Here is a 25,940-nt window from a genome sequence, read left to right as displayed (position 1 = left end):
CCAACCTCCAAGCTTCTGGTCCCTCTTTATCTCAAATTTTGTGCAGGCTGCTGAAATCTTGATTACACACACACTGTAAACTTACCATATTTTCACAGTCATACATCTTAAAAAACATTTAATATACACAACCCAGAGCTGTAGTCAATCTACCTTGCAAAAGCAAATATTTGGAGGACTGGTATATTTTGTTTCTAAATTTGTGGAGTAAATGGAAGGACTACTTTCTGATCTGCAGAAGACTGCACAGAAGCAAAATAAAACTATGAGAATTTGGCACTTCCAAACAAAGAAAAGGGATGTAATCCTTTGCTCACACATCGGACATACAAAATCTGCAGTTAGAAACTCCATGTAAGCTGTTTTAAGAGTTAATGACATTTCAGTGTGAAGTCACTCCTGTATCTTCAAGTTAGTAAATGCTTTCTGCTTATTTTGTAAGCACTTGAATTCTGTTTCTTTTGACAAAAAGGAAAGACTTATTAACCGCTTATTTTAAATGCAAAAAAAGTTATCATTAACTTTATCTACATTTAAATGAGTGTTAATACAAAGTTGGTACAGTTCAATAAAATTTTATTTTTATGCTGGAAGTAAGTCTTGCAAGAAGTCACCTTTGACTCCTTCAGCTATTAGCGAGCCTTTTATCTTTCAAGACTTGTGGTACTTTGAAGCAGTTGTGAGGGGGGAAAAAAACTCAAAACAACAAAAAACCCCACAACTCTAAATACAGTTTGTCAAATCAGAATAGCTAACAAAATCCAAGAGGCCAAGCAATGTTTATTTTTAATGTGTTAAATCAGAACTCCATTTTGTGTGTAATGAAGAGGACAGCTCACTTCTAGACATCCAAGATGCAACAGTTTTCAATATTTGAACAGTTTCTAATTTTACTCAGGTACTGCCCAAGTAYGGACATTATTAAAACAGTACAGAGTTAGGGGTATTATGTTGTCTTCTTGCTATTGAAGGAAGTGGACTATTGAAGAGGACCTACATTTGTTTTAAAAGTCTTTGGAAATGATGAATTTCATGTATGTTTCAAAGATAAATATAACATTCTGGGAACAAAACATTAGTTTTAATACCTCTTTAACCACATATGAACAGCAGCACATGTAAGTATATGTCTTTACCCACAAACCACTACATTTTCATAGACAATTCTATTATTAAAAAAGGAGGTGAAATGACAGCAGCTGTAAAAAAATACTTTGTTCTCAGAATAGGCTCATTTAAATGTACATTTACAACCAGTTTATTTTATACTCAGCATATATTAGTTCTGTCACAACACATATCTTTATACTCTGGAATTTATCTGATAAGGATTACTGAAGCTAAGTATTCTAGAAAACATGCTGATGTTATATAGAGTTCTGGGCGTCACAGCCTTTAGTCAAATAAAGATTGACAACAAAAAAAATGATGCTATCCTTAAACTAATCCCCCCCATCTAGACTTTAATCCCCAACTATAGAAGTGACATACTTCCTTAAATACCACATGCCATATTTTAACATAAAGAATTAGAAAATTTATATAAATATATATATATTATCATCACAGTTAATGATTTTTGTCTCTATTGCAGGCACTATGATAAAACTGCTTTAGGCAGAAACAGATACATAAGTTAACATTAACACTTCACATTTATGAGTATAAAGTGTACTTACATGACTATTAATATACTTTGATTATATTGTCTGTTTAATAAATCTAATAGGGAGGCCATGTAACAAAGACATTTCTGCAGTTGATATTCATAACATCTGGGACATTGCTGTTCCCTCCCCTCAATAGACAATAATTGATTAAACTCACAGTTCAATGGCTTTATTCCACATGATGACATAGCCTGAGAGAGTGAATGATTCCACATTGACAATGTGAATGTTTCCTCTTTCGGTGCCCACATACAGCCATTTGCTTTGGAAAGGCAGATGACAAAACGTTATCCTGCAAGAGAGTGCCACAAAAAAAAAAAAAAAGTTTTTTTTTTTTTTTTTTTTAAGAAAAGTCTTTTATAAAAGCTAGAGTTCTTCAAATCTCTAACACTGCCAAAGAATTGGAAGAAAGGCACCATGCCAATGGGAAGAAATATAGACATTTTTGTCATTTTTGTACTGGTTTTGCTAGCTTTCTCTACCTTTGAGAGGTTCACAGGCAATGTAAAACTTGGATTAAATAAGAAACAGAAAGCATGGTATTCTAAAACTATTAGGTAATTAAAAAAAAAAAAGAATCACACAGGAAACTTGGAAAACTATCACATCGGATATTTTTCTTAAGGTTACTGCCATTTTAAACTTAAAATTCACTACTCCTATGCTATAAATTATAAATCTCATTTTGAAATCAATTGCTAATTTCAAGCTTTAAAGAGCAAAGGATTTTTAGAAGTAACCTTCTGCTGTTTTAGCTGTTTTCAAGTGAGGAGATGAAGGCAGAACATAAAGTATGAGAAATGCAAGTTTACATGTAACCCAAGGGATCCCCAAAGAGCAAACCTAAAAACAATCCTAAGGCTTAAGTAATTATAAAAGCTAGTGAAAAAGTAGTCTAAATTTTGGGATATTATTTTACTTAAATCATGTTTTAATTTTCTGCCTTCTGTTTCTCTCTTCTGTTGCTAGAAGAGAATATCTGAATAAAAAACAAAAGTTAACAGCTGTCTGTAACAGCAGAGAACTGTTCTGTGACTGTAGACCCAGTGCAAACAACAGTATTTGAAAATCTGGTATATCTGACCAACTTCTTCAGTCCTGATTACTGTTTACTTTATCTTCAAAACTGCTAAGGTATTGATCTCCCTGTAGAAATTGCAGCTTCTAAAAATAAAAGAGAGAGAGAGAGAGAGAGAGAGAGAGAGAAAGAAAAACTACTTGGACCATCAAACTCAGGCTTTCACAAATGTTTCCATGATAAGGTAAAATAATTATTCAATGGAAATTTGTTCTGTCAGCTCTAATCCTTAGCTTTACAGATTTGTGCTTCTCCTTATTTTCTCCCTGTTGGACTCTCTTCTTGCCAAATCCATGCATCACTTCACAAGCCTGTTAACAATTATTTATGCAAAGAACCCAAACAGCTTAGACCCTTTGTACTAGATGCTGTATATACACATTTGGCTTCAGCAAGAAAGCAACGACTAACAGCAACAATGCAAAAAAATTGCTAATGGCTGAAAAAAATGTTAAATTGTATTACAGATTTCAAAAGTTAAGGCTTCCGTAGTATTGCTAACTGTATCACAAGTATACCATTTTTACTGTTTACACTACTAATTTTTTTCTAGTTAGGGARTGCTGTTTGATCAAGTCAATCTTTAATTTCTGCATTTTCTAATTTTCTTGATTTCCTGTGCTTGAATATTTAAGCTGAAAGGCTGTATTAACTTATTTCTCTGATATCTTAAAGAAAAGAAGAATTATATACAAGATTTAAAATGCTCCTCTAGCTCTGTGAAGTTGTAGAGGTTATTACATTTTTAGTATATACAGTAATCTGCACACACTGCAGGCAAAACTGATTTGAGTTTCACCAATGTCCTTGAAAAAAATAAAGGTGATTTTATTAGAAGTTGAATCACGCATTGATATATACTCTCATTAGGCAGACCCCCAAAACCTTACTGCCCATGAAAAAAGCTCTCCTGCTATAACCAGGGAAGTGGTGCAGCTTGAGGCAGTAGGTGAAACACAAAGCCTCTTGCTCTACAAAGCCACAGCTTCCCTTCGTGCCAGCAGGTCCGGCAGGTCTGAGAGCACAGCCTAGGAGACAGAGACTGCACTCAGGAGCAGAGCCATGGGTCCATTTGTATTGACCTGTGAGTTACTACTGTCACCTGTGGTTGTCCAATACTTGCTCTTTATGAAAAACAGAATCCACTTCCTATCACCTAAAGGGGGCAAAAATATAAACTGGGACTGCAACTTTGAGTGCCATAGCAAAAGGGCAAACCTTACAGGAAAAGAGTGCATCTGACCCGTCAGTACTCTTGATGCCTTTCTTGAATAGTTCTGAACTTTGCAGCTTTACTCAATTTACTGCCTGTTCTGTGCAAGTGAGATTAATTTCATCAACAGTTAGCATGCAGTGAAATGCTTCCACACCAAAAGAGTAAATTACAGTTGAGCAGTAGCTTTATAAAATGTACAAAAATCTCAAAACCAGAGGTTGAAAGGATTTCAGAATTACCATGTAAACACACACACACACACAAAACATACAAACACATACAAAACAGTTCTTGACCTTATCCTTCAAAGTGTACTTTTGTGATAGTAGAAGACTGGCAAAAAGTGTTGGATGAATATCATATAACCTAAAAATACTCTTTTACAGCTTTAAGGGTTAACAGAACCATTGACGACTGGTTAAATCTGAAAGAAACTCGTCATACTGATCCTGCCATGTCAAAAAAATCACTGTTTCACCTACGGATGAAAATAATAACCATTATTCCATTCACAAATGTAGCTTCATTTTCTGTTTCTATTTCTTTCTTACCTTGTTGATAAACAAAGAAGGTATGCTTTCCACTTTTCAGAAATTCAATTATAGTTTTGTCTACTTAAAGTAATTCTTTCCAGATACTTCATTTATTTTAGCACTCAATTTACAGGACATTTCCAACATTGAAGGCCATGTACTGAGCTGCTCTCTGCAACATATTAAGGCTTCACCTTAAACATTATGTGGATTTTAAACAATGTCGGAAAATATACAGCCCCATTAGTAACCGAAATTCAGTGAAGATATAAGCATCTCAACATACAGTGAAATCATAACAGCATGTCAACATGCAAGCTACATCAGTGGCCTAATGAACTCTCTTGCTCCATACAGAATGGGGCTGGGGATTAAAAGGAATTCAAACTTGTTTTGGTGGAAGGAAACAAAAGCGACAAATGAGACGCAAGTCACAGGGTCATCCTCTTCTCAGTGGTTAGGCAACCACCATTCTTGTTTCACACTTGGTCAAGGACAGCAGACGTTTTTCTGGAAAATGTAGATTTGCCTTCAGATACCTATCCTTCTACCACTGTAAGATTAGAACAGAATCTTTCCATAACATACATAGTATTAACAAAAGTATTAATAGCTGTATAATGCTCTGCCCATTCCCACAAGTCAAGCACTCTTCCCTTTTTCTCCCTACCCCAAAAGGGACCTGTATATTAGAGTCTGGAGGGAAGGAGCAAGAGAGAGACTGCATAGACTAAAGATACACTGAATCCAAATAAAATTTCTTTGCAAGCCTTACTTGCATACAAATCCCAGCTGCCTGATAAAAATCTATCAGTTAGTCAAAAGAGCACCATACACTCTTTCCTGTATCAAACCATTCTGACCAAAAATACTAGCACCGAGGCATCTGTACAAAAAAAAAAAAAAGTGATCACAGAGAGGCTTTTGCAGCCAGCTCTTTCATGGCACAACAAATTCACCATCTCCTACGTCTCCTAGGAAATTTCAGTTACCTCATTAAGTATAGTACATTCTGTGAAGCTGATGGAACTTTTAAAATAATACAACCATTGTGCATAGTATTTTATTCCAAATATTTTACTTTCCCATCACTGTTCAAAGAAAAAAAAAACCTCTTTATAGAAGAAAGTGATGTTTTAAGGAGATGTTTGGGTTTTTTTTAATCTGAATTCTACAGCAAGACTTTAGTATATGCTAGCATTGCTGATAAAATGAGATACTGTTAAGAAAGCCCAAACAGCTGAGGTATTTCTAAGTTCTAAGGTATCTGAACTTTTCCCTAAGCACAAATTTACTTCCTCACTCCATGCATATTCACAAAGCAAAAATGAAGAAAAAGTTGTCTGTGAAACATATTTGTGCAAAATTGTATAAAGAAAACCCAGTAGTACACTAGCAGTGGAGAACATTGACAAAAGAAAAATCCCAAACCTCACAAAAATATTTCTTTTTCTTACTGTACTTAAAATGTAATTTGTGCTATTGCTTATGGGGAAGTATTAGCAGTGACAGAAGTCTTTAAGAAGCAGTATGTAAACATACTGAAAGGATTTCCTTTCTTAACTGTAAACCATATGCCTCTTCTGATAACCTGTCAAAATTAGTTAAGAAAAATCTTTATTGTGATCATTCCACACATATCAAAACAGTAATTATAGCAAGTGATATTATTCCTAAGAGGAATTTAATTATAGCGATCTCAAAGAATTAAACTTATTAAATTGGTATGTAAGTGGAAGAAATATGCTGTTTAATGGAAATACTAAGTTTCCATGGCTTTARCAAAGGACAGTGACAAATTTTGATGAATGACAAACACTGACGACAACAGGTTTTATTTTTACGAAACCACTGAAGTTATTGCTAGAAACTCAGACTATCATTATAGGTCTGTAATTACTGTAATTCTATTAGGTGTTCAGATTATATATACACACACACACACACAAAATAACTTTGTCTTCTAAAAGCAAAAATGTTAAACAACCGGAATTGTCTTCTGCATACTTCTAAATCTCTTCAACCTTTCATATGTGAGACAGACACCATGCAAACTTCGAAAACTGAAAAGTTTTAAAGATATTTTTGTAAGGCTAGTCCCTATGTCCCAATGGTCTCTGTATCAAGTCTTCAATGTGTACAAAAAGTCAACAGCCAGTGTCAGGATGGCATCCTGAAAGAAGAAAGGATTGCCTGTGATTTTCCAGTGTTGCTACAAGGGATCTCTTTCCAGACCTGTTAACTACAGTAGGCTTAAAATACTGGCAAGAAAAAGGACAGAGTGGAGGTGAGGGGGGCACACACAGAGGAAGAATTCCTCTTAAATGCATCCTAAGATTATCCCCAGTAAGATCATATGGATAAAGTACACCACACAAACTGGACCAGATACTTCACTCCCATGTATTTCCCATAATAATCCTCCAAGTGATGCTTTTCCAAGCATGTTCACTTGGACAGCTGCCTTCAGAGATCCTATGTTCAATATCTGCAAAGGACTACAGAATTAATTTCAGGTGTTCACTAGTGACATCAAGACGGGAGCACTGKGGAAGTAAGAGATGAGAACAGAAATAAAACAGGACACCATCACCATATATCTATGTGATATTAGGGCTACTTAGACGTATTTCCAGAAGAGGCTCAACTCCAAAGAGTTTCCAAGTTGCTGCAGGTATGTGTATTTTTATTATATATAATGCTGCTAATTAATTCTTGGCTTATATATTCTCTATTGAGTCACTTTTCACTTCTTTTTAGCGATGGCTTTGCAACGCCAGTTGGACTCCACTCAGAAGGGATCTCCATGTTTTTATACACAAACAGAAAAGGACTGCTTCACTGTTTGTAATGCTGGCAAAAGACTGCTCCACACAAACTTTTTGAGTGATTGATTCTGAAGAACCAGACAATTTTACAATATTGAAGGAATACACACCCCCATATCCTATGGTTTTGAGGATCTCTTTCCACCAGTGAAATCTGCCCTATATATTCATGAGCTCATGCTAGTGCATCTGATGTGATTCCAGGAGTAACCACCACATTTGGCATCAGAAGACACCAAGGTAGCTTGCTTTACCATATGCAGTTTAGGCTGAATATGTTTGGCCTTGGAAGTCATGCATGAGAACTTAAACAATGGCCATGTGTCTGAGATATAGCTTTCCTATGGACAAGGAAGAATTAATTATGCCCATGACTGATGGAGACAGGTCTGTCATCAGACAGACAGGGTTTAAAGACTAGAGGTTGAAGTCTGCCTGGGGAAGTGGCAGTTGGCCATTATGTGTCTCATACCACTGAATGAACATCAGTGTGCAGGAAAAAAGTGAATTGGGCAATGGGGCAGTTTCTGAAAGTTGTTTCTTTGAAACCTGAAATCTCAGAGTAACAAAACTAGGCACGTCAGCTATGTGTCAGTGCCAAAGGCAGTAGAAGGGAGCTGAGAGGCAAGGCTGTCCTGTCAGCTGCACCGACACGTGGCAATCCAAGTGCATGCACTGCCTCAGGAAAGTGTTTTCCAAAGGAATCTGATCTTTGCTGATACAGTAAATCCAGATATTCAAAAACAAACAAACAAAACAAGCAGTTCCTTTTCTCTAACTTCTTGATTCAAGATGAAACTTTCTAAATACATATTGTGGATCATCAACAAGTAACATTTTTAAGTCCAATAACTAAAAGGTTTTAGACGGCAGCACAAGGGTAAGCAAACTAGATGATCAAGTTTCCTTTCAATCTTAAAAAAAGAAAACCAGTTTAAAAAAAGTGTTCAAAACTTAGTTGTGTGTCATACACTAAACCTGTACTTGGCATATTGTTGACTATACTAAGACTTCAAATGTTAACTTCTCAGAAGTTTGGATATGTTATTTTTAATCTTTCTACTACTAAGTTATACTATTCAAAAACACATAGGGCAATGGGGGGAAAAAAAACCACCACACCCCAGATAAAGGCTGCAAGTGAAACAGTGATATTAGTATAACTGTGTCACACAGAAGCGAAAAAATAATGCCTCATTTATCATTCACCTGCTCTCATGGACAAAAAAACCCTGTAAGTCCTTCTGCTATCCACAAAGCGGCAGAATTGGTCAGTTTATAAATGCAGTAAGGGTAAAGAAGGGAAAAATCCTCTCTCCTTTAACTAATGTCTGCTAATCCATGACCTGGGATATAAAGTTACAGTATTTAATGAGGAGAGGTACTATCATAATAAAATTTAAAAGTCTTATTTATAATAAAATTAAATGCAAGTGTGATTTTTTGCACACTCACTGTAGACAGAGTTTGTGTTTTAAATACAAGCTGAAGTTGCAGTTTATTAGCAGTATATGAAACCAGAAATACTTGAAGAATAATTCTGTAACTCTGGACTGTGTGGTTTTATGTTGAGGAAAACAAGTTAAATGTCACAGCATACAAGTTGACACATTAAAAGTTACATTGCTATCAGTGCATCCAATGATCGATACGCAAAGCACTTGCACACTGAGCACTCAGTTCTATTTTTATGCTATGATTCTGGTCCTTGTCTTTATGCTAAGCCACAAAGTAAGTAAGTAATCTCTTCCTCTTTCAACATCAAATAAGGGAATCCCAGGCAGCTCAGAAAGGATAGCAAGTCTCTGACTACTAAACACATTTTTCATCTGTATAAGGGTGAGGTTTTTAAAAGTTCTTCACATGTATTTATCTATGCTCTTAATATCTGTATCTTCAAAACTCAGAATTTCTCTCTCTCCATTTTCTTCTGCTCTGTAGCAAAGTAAACAATTAAATTTGTCATTCTTATCTCCTTTTTTTTTTTAAATTAAGTTAGGCTGTCATTTCATCCTCTCTGAAATACTTAGTTCTGTGAGAGTCACCTGCCCCATTAGTGATGTGTGTTAGACATTTCACATCTTAGAACAGCATGAAGCTTAATAATTCTTGCATGGCAAGAGCAATAAAGCCAGATATCTATCTTACAACATGCTTTCAATACTTACTTTAATAAGAAGTGTTAACTATACTTATTTCAGTTAATCTAGCCTAACATTAGCGTTTGTTACTAAGTTTAAATAAATTTAATGAGGTTTGCACTACATGTGAAAGCACAATAACTTTATTATGTGTAGGAATATTTATACATGTATGTAGATGACAAAGAAACTAGACCGTCATTTAGTGAAGCAATCTCTCAGAGATGCACAAATCCTAGGATAGCAATAAGCCCACACACTTAATGGTGTATTCTGCAAAGAAGTACTATTACATGCTTTAATCTGCATTGTAAGTCATATAAACAACCCCCCAAGCATCATCTCGCACTTTTTCCCAGCCCCTACACACTGCTCCTCTTCTTCCTTCTCACAGTCAGGGAGCAGTGGCCAAGCTTAGCATTACATTGGTTTAATACCTTCTAACTTTCACTGGTAACTAGAACATGGAGCAGCTGCAAAACCCACACAAATGCGACAGGAACAAAAGGCTAGAAAACTTGCAAAACTAGCTTGCTTTGTACTGTGCTTCTGACATCTGCCAGTGATTTAAACCAACAGATTTGTTATATATCAAAAACTTCATCAACCACCAGTTCAAAAGGATTATTTCAAATTACTAACCATCACTGGTACAAAAGGCAGTCCACATCTACAAATCTATTAAATTGCCAGATTCTTATTTACAGTTTATTGATACTCATTTCTAGATTCAACAGAAAGTAACCCCTTCAAAGACTCTTGGCACTTACTTTTAAAGAAATATGTTTTACTCAAATCTGAAAAGATGTAAGTTACCTAATCAAAACATTTTCCACTACTATGAACAAAGTCTGTAATGGATAACACATGTATAGAATTATTTTAAAAGAAAAAGCAAGCATCTTTCTCACTACTTCCCGCCTTTAAAATTCAGGAGTAGAAAAGCAAAAATTCACAACACTTTCCAGTCATATACTACAGAGACTACACACTGAATTAACTAACAGGGAATTTAATACTTGAATTCAATTTTGAAATGAGTATCCAAAATGCTTAACACAACACACATTTAAAAAAGAGCTATGTCTATTTGTGATTCCTTATTTGAGACAGGTTCAAAACAAGCCTGAAAGAAAGCTAGCCAAAACAGATTACCAACAGGTATAACAAGTATCAATTCTGGAAATTGCATTCTGTTAAACAGTGGGYAGTCACTCTTGCAGATGGCTAAAAACAGGGAAGCAGCCAGAGCTGGAAGAGTTGTGCCATGAGAATACAGAATTCACTGATGAGTCAACCTCCCCCCCTACACACACACACTAAATTTTTTTAATGGTTCAAGAGTAGTTTTTGAATTAAATCTTTTTATCTGGGTATCATGAATTGTTTCAGTTAGCATTGTACGCCACAAACAACTTTCTATTGCTCAGGTGTAATTCTTACACTTTAAACTCTGAGATTGGAAAACAAAAACTGGAGAATAATTGGCCCACATGTTAAGCCCAGCTGTTACTAAAGAGGACACAAATACTGCTTCTGCAACATCCACACACTTACTTCCAGGTGCTCCCAATCAGGTATATAATTTTAAATCTTAGCATCTACAGAGTCCTGGAGCAAATACTGATATAACCAGAGAAGTTCTACAGTCATGCAGTAATATTTGGCTTTTTTTTCCCTCCAAGGACATTTTATTTCCAGTTTGTTAATTTATACTTTTACCCAAACTAATTTCCAAGATACTGAAGCTGCTTTCAAAGCACAAGCTCGCAAATTAAAGTATCATTAGAGAACAGATTACTACAAGGCTCAATTTTAGTATTTAATATTTTAATAATTCATGTTAGGGAAGTTAGTTATACTTATGAGCAAATCTTAATCCCACAGCATAAATTATTTAAAAGACTTTATTAATTAGGTATCTAACAACTTGGCACTTGTGAATCGAGAGACCTAGTTTTATTCATGAATACTCTTCTCTATAAACTTAGTAGTTAAAATACAACATAAGCCTGACCCAAGCAAAACCTATCTACTTCAAATCTATTAGGAGCAACTATAGCAGTAAGAGCTCTTAGTTATTAAAATCACCAGTTTAGAATTATTCACCAGTGATTTTGTACAATTCTCTGAAGTGCTAAATCAAAACAATTCCCTAGTAGTTAGATTACACACTTGACTTTATTTTATGAATTAGTCCAAAGAAAACACACAAGCACAGGTACCAGTTATTCAGCATGATATAATAAATGGCTACCACAGTGTATGATTCTGGGCTCTAAAGTGTCCCGACTACTTCTAGGAGCTATTATAATGGCTACTTTAAGATTAAAATGTAACTCATTACTGCACATACAAACCTTGTTTATATAAATGATACCTATGGCATACAGCACCAGAAATAACACAGAAACTCTACCTTCACTGTTCTGGATAATCACAGTGTTCTCACTGCACCTTTTAGCAAGGCACGGTGCCTTTCCTGAGAAATCTGACCTCTGTCCAAAATTCGTAAACTACTGAGACCACCAAAAGTGACACGAGTGACCTAGACTCCTTTCCCACCTCCCCACTTGCTGATAAGAGCACACGCAGTTCAACTCCATGCCACTGGCTTTGCTAGTGAGAACACCACATTTACAGGAAATCTAAAATTTCCTCTGTTTAAACAAAGAGATCCACACATCTCACACTTCTATCCAACTTCAACAGATTCACACACAATCTGAATCACCTCCTTGGGCATCCATTTTAAAGTGTAGCAGGAGGCAGTCAATCACCCCTGTTTAAGAAGATAGTTATAARTCCATATTCAAGAGTGGTTTCAGGCTGCAAATCCACATTTTACATCAGCACTTAACTAGGTGCTACAGGTAAGAGCCCAGTCACCCAGAAAGAGGGGGAAGGGAGTAAAATCAGGTTTGGATACACCACTTTTTATCTCCCATAGCTGGACAATCCTCCTTAAACTAGATGTTCTGAATTTCATTCCTCACTCTTTAGCTCTTTTTATAATGTAAAAAGGAACTTTCACAGGCTGAAAATTTTGCCTCCTGTTTTGTGCATAAAAGTTTACGCATAGTGATCCAAAAGGGACTTAGAGTTCACTTAGTCCTCTGTCCCCAAAAAACCAATAACCTGGATCTAGGTCATTGTGACAAATTTGTTTTTAACCTTTTCTTTAAAACCAAAAGGTTACTCCATAAGCTACCAGACAGTCTGTTCTAGCACTTTGTACCTCTGCAGCATTATATTTTGGATGTTTTACATCTCTTTTGCTGCCTATTACTTAAAGCGCATTACTTTCTGCCTATTCAGCAGAGGTACAGATCACAGATTATTCTGTGTGTTCTTCCTAGTCTTCTCTGAACTCTCCAAGCAGTCCATCTCACCTTTTGAAGCATGTTGCTTAAAACTAAACATAGCATTCCAGTTGAGACCTTACCCATTCTGGTAGAAGGAGAACTACTTCCCCAAAACTTGCAAAAAAAAAGTCACAAACATATCCCAGTAATTGTCCATATTCTTTTCCAACAATCACAATACTCTCAACCTGTGTTCATCTAGCAGATCCTTTAAAGCCTTTTCTACAGAATAAAGGATGCAAAAAAAGTCCCTATATGTGTGGCTAATTATTCTTGTTTATGCTTTCCTCCACTGAATTTCATTCCTCCTTCAGCCACATTTACAACTTGAGATCATGCTAAATTCTAATCCTGCTCTCCAACATGTACAGTCTCTCCGAGTTTTCAAATTCAAATAGATACATTACTGCAATATCCAGTTTTATTAGCAGAAACAAAAAGAACTACCCCACTTTCTGTATCCTTCCACTTTGATAGGGAAGCTTTGCAAAACTAAAAAACCTAAAAATTGATATTAACTAACTTGTAGTCGTTTCCTCTAAAACACATCTCCCTAACTTGCTTACAAGGCTGCCATTTGAGTGGTAAAATTTTTAATTAAAACACATATTATTTTCAACTTCTCTGATAGCCACAAGAGTTCTAACAATGCAGAATTCAGGTTGTTTTTTAAAGGAAGGGAGGGGAACCTCCAATCCAAAAATGGTACTTGTTTTCCTGTTGTCTTGTAGGTGCATACAAATACTTTTCTTTGTTCCAAAACTTCTACAGAGACATAAATTAAAAATATTCTTTCCATCCATTTAAAAAAGAATAGGAAAGTTGATGTTCAGTGAAGCAACAATACTCAATGTAATAGTAAAGTCATTAAGTTTAGGTCCTTGGTGCGTCTACTCTCAAGCAATCTGAACCCTGTCAGTCTCCAACTCAAACTCAATGTAAATCCAGCTTCAATTATTTAACAAGTTATTTACTGGAATGCATTATTAAATAAGATTTTGCATTTGCTCATAGTGCCACAGTAATAGACGAAGCAATAATAATTCAGTTCCTACCGTTCTCTGTTAAACTTGAGTGAATGAAGTATAGCAGGTCTCTTCTGACGTAAGTTCCATAGGTGTAAGGTATCATCAGCCAAGGCACTCACAAGAGCTCCCTATTAAAAATAAAAATTTTACTCAATTAATTTTCATAGCCCTAAGATTACATATAATATAAGATATATATCATATATACCAACAATATGAAGACATTTTTATAAGCATGTGTCTGTGCTATGATGTTGACAGACAAGTTGGAAGTAGTAGTGCTGAGATACCTGATCTGATCATGTCAATCAGCTCAGTCACATTTGTTTAGTGCTGTACTGAGGGGTGAGGGGGAAAAGATGGGGAGAAGGGAAGCTTGTTACCATGTTTGCATATCATTTACCTCATGCACACATTTGTAGTGAAATTAAGCAACAAACTCAACTGCCAATATCTACATACTGACAAAGTTAGTATGGTTCAGTTAGTGAGGTTCAACATCACCATCAAATCGGAGCTACGAGTCCCTCTACAAACCCAGCCCTGACTAGCTCAAGAACAGCATTACCATCAGATACAGTGATGATACATCACTGAGCTGACACATCATCAGAAAAAAGCGCTTGAAATTACCGAGGCATCAGATTAGGGATCTTTGTGCTATATTCTACCGCCCCGTAGAAACATGCCTCCTGCCTCCACTGAGCTGACATTTAAAAGAGTAACTCTATAAAAATAAAATATATACCCACTGAATATCCACTGAAATTGTTAGCATTATTGGTAGTACTATTGACTTACTACTTCCAGGGATAACTTGCAATGTTTAAAGACATGAATAAATACTCCTAGAAAAAAAGATTCTTGCTTATAGCAACAGAATACTCTAAAGACAAAGCTATTTCCAACAGTAACTCAAGTATTTTGTATGATTAAAAAAAGTTAACCTGCTTATAATTGTTACTATTTGCCACTCATGGTGAGAGTAACTTTTGTTATCTGTATTCTGATGCTCCCTTAATGAGCAACTGAGGAAAACAGATTGTGTATCTTCTCTGAATTATGGAATACGTACACCCAGTTTTACTAACCTCATTAATCAGGAACTGAAGCTGGATTACTGCAGCTCCACTGTCATGTTGGCAGTAGCATTCGACTCCTGGCCGACCAAAGCTGAATTTGGTACCATTAAGGAACGATTGTTATATGTGTTGCAGGAAAAGAAAAACATTAGTGATATTATTAATGCCAGTCTCAAACAGGTTAACATCCTGCTTCTGGCTAGCATACTCAAATATTTAAACATATAGATCTAAATGATCAAAAAAAAGTGTAAACATCACAAAGTAACACAAAGAAGATGTATGGCCAATCTTATTTAGCCCCATGCAAAAAGAAAACAATTGCATAATTTATCATAGTCATTTAAAGGATCTTTATTCAATGAGAACACAGAATAGATAATGATGAAACACTTATTTTAGTAATGTTAATACCAGGATTGGTACAAAAGAAAGTTAATCTAAATAAACTTCATAATCAAATGATCAAATATTTGAAGGGCTAAAGGAGCTTTCTCTCCTTTTTCTCTTTGAACACTACCTACAGATAAAAGAAGAGCTGAATAATGCAAGGCATGTTAAAAAAAAAATCTGCTATGACAGAGATAAAAAGATCAGTAGCCAAAATATGGAGGAGTCAGTGGCAAATTATGTATAATGTAAATTTCCAGGATCTCTGTACCAACACTTCCTGAATTTGCACCAACTATGAGATAACAAAAGCTTGCTCGTTTTCCCTCCCACACATAAATCAGTCCTATACTCCCATAATGAATATCAAATAGAAGAGGAAACAACACAGATTCTTTCTACTCTCCATACTTGATTAATTTATTAGTCTCAAAGACTCTGTTTTTCAAGTTTGATTATCCTATTTTTCTTCTGATATGAAATTAAGGAAATTCTCCAGAGACAGAAAAGACAGGAGAGAGAAAAGTAATAATGCAACAAGCAAAAATGAATTATGCAAAACAGTCAGTATTTCATCATTAGAGTATGAGCTGGGTTTCTGGAGTACAATTTGCCAAAGAGCTAAACACCTCTTGTTTTAAACAGACAACTCAGTTTTTGGAAGAACGGAAACCATTCCAAAGACATATGTGAAACAGGGAAAAAAGACGTGCAATTTTTTCTCTCAATATGTACTAGAAAGTCATAAGACAGTAGAATTCTCACTCTTTCTGCAACTCTTCCATTTTACTGAGGAATTGCTGGCCAAAACCAAAGTGGATACAAATATCCTCTAAAAAATAAATAAAAATAAAAAAGCACTCACACTAGATTCAGTTGAAAGACTAAAGAGGATATTAGGTGACATGCAAATTAAAACTCAAACACACCTCCTACTCAACCTCTAAACTAGTGAGATGAAATGCAAGTAGAACTACTATGCGAACTCTAAGTCTTAGAAGTCTGCTACAATACACATTATTTTAACTTTTAAATTTCAATTGCTTTACTCTCCTAAACTAATGAATCCATATAATATTCAGCTAAGTGATGAGAGATGTACTAAACAGATGCTGAATAGTCCAGCATTCACCATAATACCAGCTTTCTTCTCTGTACAGAATTAGTAATTTAATTTTGTTCTGGCATGTAAGGGCTTAAAGAGCCAGCTTGCCTCACCTGCTTTTTTTCTTGTATTTTTTATTCTTATCTACATGGCTCCTGTACAAAGAAGTCATCTGTATTTCACTGTCAGTGGATAACTCTTAAAAAAATTAAAAACCAAGCTGAAAGGCTTGGGGGTTTTTCCCTAAATGATTTCTTCCTACACAAACTCAGAATATACTTGATGTGAAAGCACAGCTTTTACATCAAATATGGACTGACTGCACAAACTAACACGTAGGGGAAAAAAAAATTCCCCACCAGCAGCAACAGAAGTTTCAAAGTCAATTTGCTTCAGCTTTGCTCATGCTTCTGCATTCACTTGAATTAATTTTTTACATGCAGAAATGGACACAAAGCATTTTTGAATGTGAAAGATCAGGCGTTTATAGGAACTGAGTTTTTAAACTTGTCAACTAACTGACAAATACTTTTTTTAAACAGAAAACACGATTTTATTCAGCGTAAAAGATTTCCCGAACTGCTCCCCTGAACATCAGCTTCCAGTTTAATTAAATATATAATCCTTGTTCACCCCCTCCACCCACAATTTATTTGGAATTGAGACTTTATAAAAATCTTGCCTCAAAACAAGAGGAGTATGACCTGAAAGAAATAGAGAAGCCTACAGTTTTCTCCAGTTACTCCCATCTTCACATATTCTATGCTTCAAATGTTTTCTTCAAGTACTTCTGATGCAAATATTTCTAGAAGCACTATTATAACTAGTCAATACAAATTTCAGTATTAAAAAATACTTGAACTTTTTACAAAAAAACTTTAAAATTTTCCAGAAAATTTCCACAAGTTATCCCTCTCCAGAAATCAAGTAGTAGTAGTAGTAGTAGGAGTAAGTCTACATAAGCTTTACCATTCAGTGCAAATTTCTGCTTTTTGACAAATTAGTAAAAACCTCATATGCATATCTGAAAATACAGTTTAGCCTCTTTTATTGTGCTCATGGTTATCAAAAAAAGTCCTTGCAGCAAGTCCCACTCAGTTCTGTTACCCCAGCTTTACCAGGACTTTGCTTTTTCACCTGATAGCTAAAATTATTCTTATCTCAAAATAGTATCATTCTCCTCACCAGCATTACTCTTCTCCAAAGCACTGTAAAGCCTCCCAGTTTTGTGGGATATGTTTGCTGAAAAAGCACATCACTTAAATACTGACTATAGAAGAATAATAACACATGTCCTTGCCAGTACTCTTCACACGTTAAGCATTTCTCAAGACCACCAAACGAACACCGTTCTAGGGAACATGGTTTGTCCGACTCCTCTTTGCTCGTGTACGTGTACTTAAGGCAAGAGAGCTCATTGTACTAAGCAGCGATCACCTACCACAAAGCAGCCCCTGAAAGGAGCAAGAATTATAATGAATGATGACAAGATGGGCAAAGCATTTTCATTTTGAAGACAGGAAAAATTCTGTGTGTAAGACCTAGAGCTGCTCTAGAGGAAACAGTCTGCTCAGACCAGTGTTTTATTCAAAGACCAATCTCTTGACTGCTAAGCGTTTCTTCCTAATATTGTCACTTTGTCCCCCATTCCAAATATGAACAAATATTCACAGCTTCTCAGCAGCAACTATGAATATTTCTTCTGTGTTCCCCAATGCCCTCAGGAAATTAACCCTGCCAAATACTAGCCTTCCACTGTTTCCAGTACATGTTTTTATGAAAAAAATCATGTAAGAGACAAAAGCCTTGTCTGAGAGAAGGAATAGATAACATACTCGTATCTTGTATTACTGTTCATTTTCATAACTGCTAGAAGTGTAAGTCATACAGAAGAAGAGCCAACAGAACAGATATTTGTTCCAGACAAATCTCAAAGTTAAGCTTGCACTTTTTTCAGGCAAAAATTGTGGCATTTCAATTTCTGATATTTGAGTTATCTTTGCAAACAAATCCTTTTTAAAATTATTATTGATAGCTTCTCTGCATAGGAGTAATTCAGTGCACATCTTCTCTTAAGTTACATTTTGAGAATGAGTATTAATTCTGAAATACATATGAAAGTCTCAAAAGCAGTCTTTTTTTTGTTATTAAACTTATTGTAGGTAGAACTAAAGAATATCGGTGTTGTTTTCAACCTGTGGTTGACCTATCTGACATAGGCCACAGTTGCAAAAACGGCAGCCACCACCAATTCAATTCCTAGCATGGATCAGTCATGAATACGGGACACTGATAAAATAATTACCTTTCAAACTATACACCCAAATATGTGCATCTTCATGTTATTACACTGCAATAAGAAGTTTTGATGGGATAACACAAGATATAGATATCTTCCTATATCAGATATGCCTCTGTTAGGATAGCTTAGGATTTTCAAGACAAATATAAAACTGTAACAGCTTTTTGAATCCATTACTAGGTACTTTTCAAAACTGTAGGTGTAACACCTTGCAGTATTTAAGCATGTAAAGAAATAGATCTTAGAAACAGACCTTAGTTATAGAGAAATGCATTCCACTGATCTGAATCATGTACAAAACACTAAGGGCAGTAGCTTACTGCACAATATTCTTACATACGCTAGTCCATAGCATCTGGCTCTTTACACTTGCATGTTTTAACATAGTCCTTGCTATATAACAATTATCCACTTAATTAGCCACTGAATTATTATTCTAGGCAGTGAAACCACCATCTATTTTGCATACATTTTTGCATATGCCTTGATTGTGGTCTCAAACAATTGATGATGATACAATCCAACAGCAGATTAAAAAGTAAATTAAATACTTAATTTACATCAAGTTAGAGTACTACAAAACCTGGTTATACATTTAAGCTGGACTAAAGCAGCACAAAAAAAGCTTCAAATTCATGCAATTTTCTTAACCTGGTTGTCAATCTTATTTGCACCTAGAGCAAACCAGCACCATTACATGCACATACAAAAGCATGATCTCTCACAGATACATAATTTCATAAAGAACCACCTATCAAGAGACACAGCTATTTAGCAGAAGAGGTTTATCCAAGAAGCTAAGAAGCACCACAGTTAACACTGTCTACAAAACTTCGATCCTTTTGTGCCCAAGTCTTACCAACAAACATGGTAAAATAAAATCCACAGAACATTTTGGGGAGAGTTTTAAACTTCACACCAGTCCTGATATGGTATCATATTATTGTTTCTGAACAACTACAGGATTATAGAGTTTCTTCCTAAAACCATAAGCCTGCATACCATCCTGCAGTGTTTGTACTACTCAGTTAAGCAGGTCTTTAGTCCTTCCCACATTTCAATACTTATATCTGCAAAAGTATAAAAACAATTTTTGGTAACATTTCACATCCACTTTCTTACATGTAAGTGACAATAGGAGGAAAGAACGAACCAGGGCTTCTGTTATTTGTGTAAACAGTATTACAGCTTAAAATGCAACTAAATATTCAGTAAGACAACCAGCAACTCCTAAATGGAAGAGTTCACTTTTACATTTCTAACTGTTAAAACTTTTACCCAGAATTACAGCACTTCTTGCATATACACAGACTTCATATGCCGTGAATACTTCACTCTTATTTTATAAAGTGGTCTATGAAATACACTGGCTCTCTCACCTTTTTGGCCCTGATCTAAGTAGTGGAAGAGAAGAAGAGAATTTGGAAGACTCAGTTAAATTTCATCAAAATCCTGTGCAAAGAAATCTATGTCCTCTGTGAAAAGTATAAGCTACTACATACTAAATTGAGGTTTTTAGAGGTGGAACTCATCACTACATTATTTTGCATGATGCTCATGTTATCCTCCTACCTTTTTCCTCAAAGAGAAGGATAAAAAGGAGTGATTTTCAAGGAGGTGGTCTATCAGACTCAGCAATGCTTCACCTTCTTGCTATGAATAATGAGAAACAACCAAAGCACAGTCACATACTAGTAATAATTTAAAACTTTACATCCAAAGACCAAATTCTGGACAAATTAGTAAAACATACTACAGAATTTCAAACAAGTTTCAGAGACAAATCCAGTCCTTACCGAACATCAGTTTATAAACCTCTCTCTGCTTATAATCTCACATACTAGATAAACAGAATTGGGTATTTTTCTTACAGTTAATTTTTTCAAACTCTTTTACATTATTGGACACTACTGTAATTTTAAGTAGGACTTCAGGAGTCCTCAAAAAAGGTAAAAGAGAATATAAATTGGTCCATAAAAGAGGAGAGCTGTTTTTGTTTGCTGTCCTTACTCTACCATCATCAGTTGCCAAAGCTAAAGGGCTGAAAATTCAGCAACAGATATGCTCCACTTGCTTGAGCAGGAAGTGGGGGAGAAGAGAGGTGCAGACACTGTGCAGCTTAAAGAAGAAATTCAAATGGGATAAAAATGTATTTTTAAAGGGTATAGGTCTGCTTTATGAATTTGAGGTCAGGGGCAGTTCAGAAAGAAGGCCATAAAATGTATTCAGATTTACACATCTAGCAGAACTTCAGTATTAGCAGCCCAATTCACAGACTTTGAGTGAAGACTGACTAGACACCCACACTGCATGACCAGCTATGTTCCCCGGGTGCGCAGCTTCACAACCAGCTGAATTTAAAGGTAGGATGCCCTTTCTGGTCCAGATTATGTTCTCATGTCCCTCTTTATACTGCACTGAGTTTGGAAATGACAAAAATGGCCTTGATCCCAGGGGGTGGGGGTGGAAGAGAGCTCTGCTCATTGATTTTGGTACCATTAATAACCCCTTTGAGTTTTATTTAATCCTTACATTACTGATAATGTACTATCAAATTACCTCCGAGCCAATTTTTTTTTCTTTTTCTTTTTTCTTTCTAGGCAGTTCCCAAACAAACCCATCACACTAACACTAATTGAATCCCACTGGTGAATACAGAAAAGTGCCATGAAATAGAAAGATCTCCATTAAAAACAAGAGGCCTTTTTCTTTTTAAAAAATGCAAAAGACATATGACTAAGAGAAAACTTCCTAACTTTTAAAGGTAGAAGAAGGGAGAACTGTTCACTAACTTGAAAAAGCAACCTTCTGTTAGCGGCAACCTTGAAAGGCAGCTTTAATTTTCTTTACATTTTTAACATTAAAGTATAAAGCTTTTACTTCTACCTTCCAAACCTGGGGAAGGGGTGCACTTATAAAACTGAAGGACAAAAGTAAGCAACATTACTACACTCCTCCAACATTCAAGAGAAGCTGAGCTTGTATCTAGGGGCATTTTTTCCTCTCCCCTCTCCTCCCAGAGGACCCAAACTCCAGCTCCCCTCAAATTCACCTCCAGTAATAATTAGGGCAACTGGCCTCTGCTTCACTGCTCTCACCTGCCTGCTGATTTCCCCCAAACAAAGAGCTTTCAGTGAGCAAAGCTGCAGCCCAGAGCAGGCAGAAGAAAAGGCAGCTGGATGGAAACGAGACAAGCTTCCACACAATTCAGACCACATTCACTCAGGCAACATTTCTTCCTGAAAAGAGCAGCCAGGCTTCAGGGCCACCACCCTCTTTGGAAGCTGACTAGTTACTGCTTTGCTAGCAGAAGTACAGCACTGACATCTATACCTCAACCCCTGAGTACAGTTAACTTTAAAACTGACATTAAGTTCTTCAAGTAGGAATAATACCAAGTTACCAGTAACGGCTTTTTATGAAATTCAAGTTGGACAGCTGTAATGCATTTTTTTATTGCCAGGTAAGGAGAATGAGAAAAGAAAAGTGACATTAAAGAAATGCAATGAAGGAAGAGAAAGATGTCAGATACAGACAGTCGGAATACACTGGCTGCAACTCCTGCACATCAGATATAGCACTTTGCTGAATTAGTTGCTATCTAGATACAGTTTGACCTGGTTACTTGGAAAGAAAAAAGTCAATGTTATGTATTATATTTGGGAACAAAACCAAGCCTCTCTAGAGAGTAAAGCAAGATACTTCCAGGCAATGAGAAATCTACATCCAGCTTCCTTCCATTAGTTATGAGGATGAAAATGCAAGGCACCTGATAGATGAAGACGACAAGATTGGTATCTCAGTCCTGGAAGGCTACCAAAAGGTTTTTCCTTCCTTTGAGAGAAGGGAAAATAAGGGGGTCGAGTGTAGGGGGAAGACAGGGAGATAAATTGTAAAAGACCATTTAAACACCAACAGATTGGAAAATGCATTATATTTTTCTCATTTACTAGGAACCTTAACATTTAACAAAAACACTTAAGAACTTTATTTAAGAAAGTGCATTGAGTGTTTAGCAGTATATTTTTAAAATCACACTGAAGGATAAGAAGCTGCATTCACATAGTTTATGTTTGTCCAAAAAAGTATTTKWGATGATCTTAGGTTAAAAAGATGAAAGTAAAGGAGACCTATCTTGGAAAACACCAAAGTACATAGACCTCAGTTAAAGTTCATTAACTTGTTTCTCTATACAGGAAGATGTAGCAATTTTAAAGCAAAAATATCTTTTTTGGACTTAAATTATACTGAATTTTATGTTTCAAAGTTTAAAAAAAATCATTAAACTGATTTGTGTAGAAACTGATTTGCAATGGATAGTGAGTGATTGTATCTGATTTATTTTCTACCAAAGATAGTAGCTAGGAGTCAAAATGCTTCATGTTAAACGTCACAGTTACTTATAAAAATATGTACAAACATAGCATTTCCCAAACAGCTATCAAAAGTGCCATGAGATTTTCTGCAAAGGCTGTATTTGGTAGACATTTTCTGATAGCTGCCAGTAAGAGGCAATCTTTCTTCAGAAAGAGATGTAATTAAGTAGTACAAATGCAAACAGGATTAAAAATCCATGATTTAAAATCAAGCAGGAAACAGAATTTAATAAGTTTCCATATGCATAATTCACAGATAGCAAAGCATGCTGTTAAATGAACAAGTAAAAGCATCAATTTAGATTAAACAACATAATGTTTTCAAACAAAACTAACAATGCTACAGGCTTTCTTTGATTTTACCCATCTTGTTTTCTGAGAAAACATGTCATTCACATGTAAGCCACCCCTACTACTTGAGCTTAAAAGCTGTGCTTCAGCACTAGTGTGTGCAGCACTAACAATGCAGAAGAGGAGACTAATCTGGAGCTTTTTGGGGGGGGGGGGGGGAGGGAGGCAGGGAAAAGAGCAGAAGGCAAGGGAAAAGAGAAGGAAATTGCTACAAATACATCTGCATAATAGTTCCTCTGACTATGCAAGATTTATTGAAATGTGTTGCAACTGCTAACCTGCTACAGTTTTTGGAAAGCCTATATACAGAAGAACAGGATCAGGAAATTATTAAATATTTTGAAAGACCTTTATCAAAATCCAGAAGCAAACTCTGTATTGTTTCACACTTCCCAGTTCTGTTCATCTGTCATGCATACAAGCCAGTTTAATTTTAGTGTCAAATTTTAACATGTTATTATAAATATCCTACCTCAACTATCTTTGGGTATCATTTGCAATATCACAATATTAATAATTAATCAGGCTTCTTCTGTCTATAGTTTCTTGGCCAAGACTAAAAGCCATTCTACACTCCTAGTACTGAAAAACAGTTCAAGGAAGAAAAACGTCTCCTCTTCGTGTCCAAATAGTTTGTGCAGACATTGCCAACAGCAGCATTAACAAATAAGACATGCTAAACTGGATGTTAAGTGCATTTTTATATATCTATTTAGTTTAACTTATGAAAACATATGGAGAACCATTGATATTATCTAATAAGAAGGACAATTTAATGTTTTCCAAGAACCTAGCCAGCCCTAGCCCAATCAATGACTGTCTGTCAACACTGCTTTTTGACTGCATAGCAATTCCTTGGTAGGTCCAAAAGTCTCTCTCATTCCCTACTTTGGGGAAACACAGAATGATCTAAAATACTTCCCTTAACTCTTGCCTGCCAAACAAGTCCTTTTCAGTTATTTGTGAGACACAAAATAAGAGATATTAATGATAGATGCCACTACTTGTAATCAATAGCCGTTCAAGATCAACTTGGTTCAAACACAACCCATCCTTCAGCCCCCTCCCTCCAACCTGAGAAGTAGCTAGTCTGCTTTCACTTGTAGTTTCACACAAGTGGAACACAAGTTTCACTTGTATCTCATTAATCCTTTAAATCTTTTTGTCCCAGAACAAGACCCCAAGCACTATCACAACTTATATAAGCTATGCTCACTGGTCTTTCTTCTGTCCCTCTCCCATCACTCAGTTAATATTTCCTTCCCCTTTCAGAGAGGTTGTCATTCTCACTCACAGGTCACCTTTCCTTTTGGCAGCAGGGCCTTGTTTTCCAAATTAACTATTAATCCTGTTCAATTCTTCTCTTATCCCAAAGCTGGTTTTGCCCCATCCTTCACCTTTGCTGTTTAATTTATCACTCTTCAGATATCCACTTTCACTCACTTGCCTTTTTACCTTTTCTCAGCTGTGAGAAAGAAGGCATAAAAAGCAAGTGACTAACGTACACAGAACTAACAATATTACCAAGACAAGGTGCTAGTAGGTCTAGCTGTAGAAAAGGAGATACCCTTAAAGGCCAACTGAAGTTAAAGACTTATAAATTCATTCATGGGTATGAATTCCTCCCCCAGATTTTGCTGTGGTCTATTTCTCGATAGTGATATTAGCTCTCCCTTTGGATACAATCCTTCAACACTTAACTTGCAGGTGAAGCTCAAATCTACCCTTCTGCTTCCCACACCATTTTGCACTAGATTACTGATGGAAATGACTCCCTCTCCCAAATAATCTTTGGAGAAAGTTTAATTCATCATCAGGATTTTTTTTTCAAGATTTTAATGCAAATACAGCATTATTTTGGTCTCAGACTTTTAAAGTATTTACTAGCAGAGCTGCAAGGTAACATCTACTGAAGTGATTAGAGAGATATAAAACATAGGTACCAACGCTTTCACCATGCAGACAAAAAGCAGAAACTAGTATCTACGAGCTTGATTTGTGATCTAAATTTACTCCTCTACCTATACCAAGTTGACATGATAATCTATTCCCCCAACTTATATTGGTAGTGGTTACAAATTGGAACATCTTTCAAACACCTAAGCACTGCTCATGAGCAATGCTGCTGCTTTTCAAATATTTCATTTAATACTGTGTCTAAATCCCAATTMCAACATAACACAATAAACGGGTCTCAGGAGAGTCCCCCCAAAGCCTGCCAAAGGCACAGAGAGACGTTCTAAGTCTTCTCCTCTCAGAATGCACTTAAGATTTTAAAGTTAGCCACAGACAGACAGAAACCATCACAAACTATCCTCTTATTGCTAGTCTAGGTATTATGTAACACAGTCCTTACAAAGCCTAGTGTTTTCAATTTTCTATGAAGCCTCCTCAATTTCTACTCTGGTGATTTGCAAAACCAGTAGTTACATTAAAAGAACTGAGAAACTTACTATTTCAATACTACCAAAGTAG

General features: G+C 35.8%; 1 protein-coding gene across 3 annotated transcripts in view; it reads right to left on the bottom strand.

Annotated features, from left to right (window-relative positions):
• STXBP5 (syntaxin binding protein 5) overlaps window positions 1–25,940 on the bottom strand; it is a 125,245-nt gene that overhangs the window by 78,459 nt on the left and 20,846 nt on the right. For all 3 annotated transcript variants that reach the window (XM_026078737.1, XM_026078740.1, XM_026078738.1), the window contains exons 3-5: window positions 14,951–15,032; window positions 13,887–13,987; window positions 1,828–1,962 (exon numbers count right to left, since the gene is read on the bottom strand). In XM_026078737.1, coding sequence (XP_025934522.1) covers window positions 1,828–1,962; window positions 13,887–13,987; window positions 14,951–15,032 — 318 coding nt within the window. The remainder of the gene's footprint in view (window positions 1–1,827; window positions 1,963–13,886; window positions 13,988–14,950; window positions 15,033–25,940) is intronic.

Source organism: Apteryx rowi, unplaced genomic scaffold, assembly GCF_003343035.1.
Source record: "Apteryx rowi isolate R43461 unplaced genomic scaffold, aptRow1 scaffold_485, whole genome shotgun sequence".
Classification (NCBI taxonomy): Eukaryota; Metazoa; Chordata; class Aves; order Apterygiformes; family Apterygidae; genus Apteryx; species Apteryx rowi.
The sequence above is the reverse complement of the archived record's forward strand: the minus strand, read 5'-3'. Positions and strand labels throughout refer to the sequence as shown.